This window comes from Babylonia areolata, chromosome 23 (assembly GCF_041734735.1).
Source record: "Babylonia areolata isolate BAREFJ2019XMU chromosome 23, ASM4173473v1, whole genome shotgun sequence".
NCBI lineage: Eukaryota > Metazoa > Mollusca > Gastropoda > Neogastropoda > Buccinidae > Babylonia > Babylonia areolata.
In genome coordinates, this window is record NC_134898.1 from 43,321,423 (window position 1) to 43,327,766 (window position 6,344).

The 6,344-nt window shown below is 52.1% G+C and overlaps 1 protein-coding gene across 1 annotated transcript; it reads left to right on the forward strand.

The window, feature by feature from the left end:
- The first annotated feature begins 1,000 nt into the window (after positions 1-1,000).
- Positions 1,001-4,421, forward strand: LOC143297681 (uncharacterized). Its single transcript, XM_076610101.1, has 2 exons — positions 1,001-1,178; positions 2,164-4,421. Exons 1-2 carry the CDS (start codon positions 1,001-1,003, stop codon positions 4,419-4,421), a joined length of 2,436 nt encoding a protein of 811 aa, XP_076466216.1.
- The last annotated feature ends 1,923 nt before the right edge of the window (positions 4,422-6,344 follow it).

A 6,344-nucleotide genomic window follows, 5' to 3' on the forward strand; every position in this document is an offset into this window, starting at 1 on the left:
ACAACGCCACCCATTTTTTTGCATTTTTTCCTGCGTGCAGTTTTATTTGTTTTTCCTATCGAAGTGGATTTTTCTACAGAATTTTGCCAGGAACAACCCTTTTGCTGCCGTGGGTTCTTTTACGTGCGCTAAGTGCATGCTGCACACGGGACCTCGGTTTATCTTCTCATCCGAATGACTAGCGTCCAGACCACCACTCAAGGTCTAGTGGAGGGGAAGAAAATATCGGCGGCTGAGCCGTGTTTCGAACCAGCGCGCTCAAATTCTCTCGCTTCCTAGGCGGACGCGTTACCTCTAGGCCATCACTCCACTCCATGTAGGCAGTTATACTCCGTTTTCGGGGAGACCCAACTACGTTATCATGTGACTTAAAACACACACATGCATGCACGCACAAACGCACCCCCTACGCCCCCACTACACACACACACACACACACACACACACACACACACACACACACACACACACACACACACACACACACACACACACACACACACACACACACACAACTGTATAGATATGTGTGCATGAATGCCTATTATAAATACGTGTATATTCTTAACCCTGATATATCTGTGCACAGGACAGTAACAAAAAAAAAACGAGCGTTGACGGGGGAAGCACCACGACCGGGCACCACAGACCAGCTGGGCACGAACGACCACCGGGCACCAGGAACCTCTAGGGCAACACCACCACCAACACCACAGTCACCACCCACCCACCCGCCGCCACCACCACCACAGTCACCACCCCTCACCCACCCACCAACCACCAACACCACCCACCTCACCCACCAACCCCCACCCACCCACCAGCACCACCACAGTCACCAACCACCACCAACAACCCCCACCCACCAACCACCACCACCACCACAGTCACCAACCCCCACCCACCAACCAACCACCACCACCACCACCACCCACCCACCCACCCTCACCCACCCACCACCACCACCCTAGTCACCAACCCCCACCCACCAACCACCACCATGTCCCGCAGCCACGGGGAGTTGTTCCTGCTGGCCGACCGCAAGAACCGCATGGAGCGTGCCCGGCTGGACCGACGGCTGGGCGCCATGGACCGGGACTGTGCCCGACACCAGTTCCTCATCGAGCGCCAGAAAAAGTCTCTGGTCACCAAGTGGAGCGGCGTTTGCATGACAACTGGTCAGTCTGCTCTGTCACCATCTTCAACGTAATGGACTTCTTCTTTTTCTTCTTCTCCTTCTTCTTCAGCAGAATTTTGCCAGAGGGCAACACCCCCGTTACCATGAGTTCGTTTTTTTCAGTGCGCCAAGTGCGTGCTGCACACTGGACCTCGGTTTATCGTCTCATCCGAACGAACTAGACGCTCAGTTCGATTTTCCACTCAACCTTGGGAGAAAGGGCGAGAGCGGGATTCGAACCCAGACCCTCACGTACTCTGTATTGATAAAGGAGCGTCTGAAACAATCTGTACAGATTTGTACGCGAGCGTGTGTGGGTTAGGCACACATTAAAGTGCAAGTCCTTACGCACACTGTTGAGAGCATACATACACACGAGCGCGTACGTTTGTGCACACACGTATACAAGCACCACGCGCACACAATACATAAAATACGCACGTAATGCAGACACACACTCACATTCACACCCGCGCATACGTGTATGCAGTGTTCATCACGGTGGCTGGATAACACTTGTCGGCGGCCTACGTCCCAGGCATGGCAACAGGTGTAGTGAGGTGAGGTGAGGTGATTCAGTTTATCAATTTATCCATTTTATCTATTTATTCTTTCTTTCATTCACTGACTATGTCCTCATTCACTGACTATGTCTCAGGCAGGGCAACAGGTGTAGTGAGGTGAGGTGAGGTGATTCAGTCTATCCATTTATCCATTTTATCAATTCATTCATTCTTTCATTCACTGACTATGTCCCAAGCAGGGCAATCGGTGTAGTGAGGTCAGGTGAGGTGATTCAATCTACCCATTAAATATATTTATCCATTTTATCTATTTCTTCATTCCTTCATTCACTGACTATGTCCCAAGCAGGGCAAAAGGTGTAGTGAGGTCAGGTGAGGTGATTCAGTTCATCCATTTATCCATTTTATCTATTCACTCATTCCTTCAATCACTGACTGGCTACAGGTGTGTGTGACGTGCAGGGCACAGCGACAAAGCCCTCCCTCCAGACGGGCCCCACGACAACGTGTACGAGAAGTGCAAGTACAACCTGTCCCGGCTCAGCGAGAAGCGACTGATGGAGTGGAAGGTGAGGGAGAGGCAGCTGGACAAGTTCCTCCGCCAGTTCAGACCCCCACGACCTGCCAGCGGCCCCGCCTCCACCACAACCACCACCACCACCACCACCAAACCCCGCCCCTCCTCCTCCCGATCTGAACGGCCCACGTCGTCCACATCACGGGGAGATAGACATGTCTCTGGAACGGCTTCCGCCAAGTCCCCGGCCGTCACTGGCAGGGTTCGTTCAGCCAGGGCAGTTCTTCAGCACGAAGTCTCCCAGCCCAGGAGGCGATGTGCCTCAGCCGTCAGTTTTTCCTCCAGGACTCGCGTGATCTCGCTCGAAGATGATGTTGACTGCTTATCGGAAGGCGGGGAGAAGGATGTGAGTGACGATGTTGAGGACGGTGATCGGGGTGGGGGTGGGGGTGGTGGAGACAAGGTGTTCGAGACGCGGCTGAGAAGCCTTAGCATGGTGTCTCTGCCGCAGCACTATGCACGTGCCCAGCACGTCAGGTGCCCCACGGCCAGACCACGCCTCTCTGACTCCGCCTCAAGAACCGCTGCCCGTGAAGCTTTCAGGGACTGCACCTTGGCGTCGGCACTCAACACCGCGGAGGTCATAGAACAGTTCAAATCCAGCGCCAAAATGTACGAAGATTTCATCCGAACTCAGTCTGTGCCAGAGACCAAGTTCTTCATCACCAAAGACAACGTGGTCATGACGGATGCCACACAACACAAGTGCAGACAGATCAGCGTCAGCAGCAGTGTGTCGGACCAGACAGAGAAGCCTTCAAGGCAAGGTGAAGGTCGTCCCTGCAGTGATCCTAAAGAAGAGCCAGCCTCCCACACTGACCGAGTGTCTTTGTCGTCTGTGTCCAGCGAGGACATGGCTGACAGTGTGTTTCTGACACTTGACGACCAGGCAAAAACTTATGCAGACGAGTTACCACACACAGGCAACACTCACACGGTACACGAGACTTCTGCTGCAGACTTGACACCAACCAACACGGTCTCTGCCAACCCAACACAAACAAAGCAGTGTGCGTGGGCTTTAAGGCAGGACAGCCTTCTGCAGGACAAAGCGGCGGAATGTCAGAACCAGTCAGTTACGAACGGCCAAAGTTCTGCACCAGCCATGGAACAGGGAGCCTGTCAGAACGCAGACATCAATGCCAGAGCCCCCCGTGCACCCCTGCCTGCACAAAGGCCGAGTGTCGGGGACAAGAGGACAGCGCCAGTGAGGGAGAGGAGAGGCGGTGGCCACGTGGGCCACAACAGACGACACAGCTGTCACCCTGCCTTGCAGCACGCACCTTGCACTGGTGACGGTGTGGTGGTGGGGGAAGGGAACTCTAAACCTTCTCCACACAACCCCTTGATGAAGCGACGACAAAGCAAAACCACCCTCCCCCACTCAGCCTCAGCGGCCGACCCACCGTCAGTCGCCTCAGCGATGATAATCACCTCCTTGTCGTCAAAAGAAACGGACGAGTCTGACCTCACACCGAACAAGCCAAACGAGAGCGCAGTTCGCAGGTCGCGACCTTTATCAGCCAAACCACCCAGACCATGCAGCAGAACGTCTCAGGCAGACATCAAACTGAAAAGCCCTAGTCAGTCCAGCAGGAACCAGCAAGCAGTGCCCGGCCCAAACCAGCACAACAGAAACCCTCCCCCAGACACCAAACTCTCCTCCACTTTGAACCAGCACAACAAGAACTTGCCAGCAGATCCCAAAACAACCCAGCTTCAACACAAAGATGCCCCAACAGGTCCCAAACCCCACCCTAACAGAAGCACCCTCCACAGACCTCCACAAACGACCCCCAACAACAAACACGCCTCTGACAGCGATGACAAAGACGATGACGACGATGACAACACATCAGAGGATCCACCCGCCCCTCGAGCAGCCAGCCAGTGGCGTAGAGACCTTGACCTGGAACAGCCTGCAGGGTTGAGGTCGAGGGTGAGCACTCTGGGCACGGTGCTGAAGGCGGCCATGGTGTTCTCCAAGACGGCGCGGAGAAAGGCGCTGAGCTCCCTTGTGGATGACAACAACCAGGACTGCAGGGAGGCCGTAAGGAGGGAGAGGCTCAGGACGCTGCAGTCCAGGGCATCCGTCCTCAGCAAGATCGTCGCGCAGTTCCCTGTTCACGGGGGGGATGGCTGAGGCTGGGGTGTTGTTGGGTGGGTGTGGGGTGGTGTGTGTGTGTGTGTGTCCATGTTCAAGGGGGGGAATGACCGAGTCTGGGGTATGGGGTTGGTTGTGGTTGGGGGTGGGGTGGGGTGGGGTGTGTATGTGTGTGTGTGTCCCTATTCAGGGGGGGAATGGCTGAGGTTGGGTGGGGTATGGGGTGAGTGTGAGGTGGTGTGTGTGTGGGAGGGGTTGGGGGGGGTTCTGTTCTGCTTTTGTGTGGGATGAATGACAAATTCGTGTGTGTCTCTGTGTGTGTGTGTGTGTGTGTGTAAGCATGTGTGTGTGTGTGTGTGTGTGACGAGAGAAAAGGCTTATTTTTTACATGGAAAAAGGGTGGTGGAAGTGTGTACATCACATATATAATCATTACCATTCCTTTACACTGTGTGCCTTAAACATTTGTGTGTGTGTGTGTGTTTGTGTGTGTGTTGTCTGTGTCTTGTGCATTAGTGTGTCTATTATGTTATTGTTTTGTCAGTGTAAGCACGTCTCCCGTAGTCTGGGTTCAGACCGTTGGGGCACCGCTGCTGACCTGGCCACCACCCCTCTCCACTCTTCACGGTTTTCAGTGTAAACATACATGCATATAAACCTACATATAATTGTGTTTTTTGGTGTTTGTTGTTTTTTTGCCTGTGTGAGCAAGAAAAGGAGTGATTCCAAACGTATCTTCATGAAACGCGCATTCTGTGTAGAAAACAGCAATGAAAATACAAATGCTTCGAACTTGATGATGTACATACATATTAAACAGTCACAATAATAACGAGGATTGTTCAGGATGGGTGTTGGTGAAAGTGGTTTCTGATTTTTGCCTTTTGTGGAGGAGGGTTGGGGGGGGGGGGGGCGCCTTGTTCACTGTGCATCACATCAAAATGCTTCACTTGTTCCGGTCAACCAGCACAGGAACAGAACTTAGAGATTCCTCCTTTGCCACATCTTTTTTGGATGAGTCCATGTCATCTGATGTGTTATTCTTCACTGGTGATCATGATGTGTTCGATGGTCGAACTGTTAGAGCACTTGATTTTTACCCAAGTTTTCTGAGTTCGATCCACAGTTTCGGCATATCTGGTGGAGATTTTTTCCGATTTCCAAGTCAGCAAATGTGCAGACCTTCTAGTGTCTGTCCCCCTTTATGTGTATACACAAGCAGGAGATCAAATACGCAAGTTAAAGATCATGTAATCCATGTCAGCATTCATGGAAAAAAGAACATACCCAGCAACACACTCCCGAAAAGAACAGTGCAACTGCCTAAATGGTGGAGTAAAAACAGTCATTCATGTAAAAGCCTACTTGCACAAACAAGTGAATGTGGTAGTTGCTGCCCACAAAATCAGAAGACAACTGCTGGTCATTACAATAACAGCTGGAAACCATTAACAGCTTCAGTATTCTGAACTCTGTAATCAAGATGAAAGCATCGAGTTCCTTTCACACATTATCATGGGTGCAACCGGCAGAAAATCCCAAAACTTGAGGGCCAGGTCCAGAGACCACGGAAACCCCTGTCATGCACAGGAACAGAGCCTCATTGGGAGACATGGGGATCAACACCCCCCTGACGAGTGCCATAGCCAAGTGGTTAAAGCACTGGACTATCAATCTGAGGGTCCCAGGTTCGAATCTTGTTAACACTGCTTGGTGGGTAAAGGGTGGAGATTTTTCCGATCTCCCAGGTCAACATATGTGCAGACCTGCTAGTGCCTGAATCCCTTTCGTATGTATACACAAGCAGAATATCAAATACGCACATTAAAGATCCTAGATCCTGTAAACCATGTCAGTGTTCAGTGGGTTATGGAAACAAGGATATACCCAGCATGCACACCCCTGAAAACGGAGTATGGCTGCCTACATGGCGAGGTAAAAATGGTTATACACCCAAAAGCC

Bases quoted from the DNA above. Each gene is read 5' to 3' on its own strand.
- LOC143297681 (XM_076610101.1), top strand. From the start codon at position 1,001: ATGTCCCGCAGCCACGGGGAGTTGTTCCTGCTGGCCGACCGCAAGAAC. The intron at 1,179-2,163 runs GTCAGTCTGCTC...TGTGACGTGCAG, and splicing joins CGGCGTTTGCATGACAACTG to GGCACAGCGACAAAGCCCTC.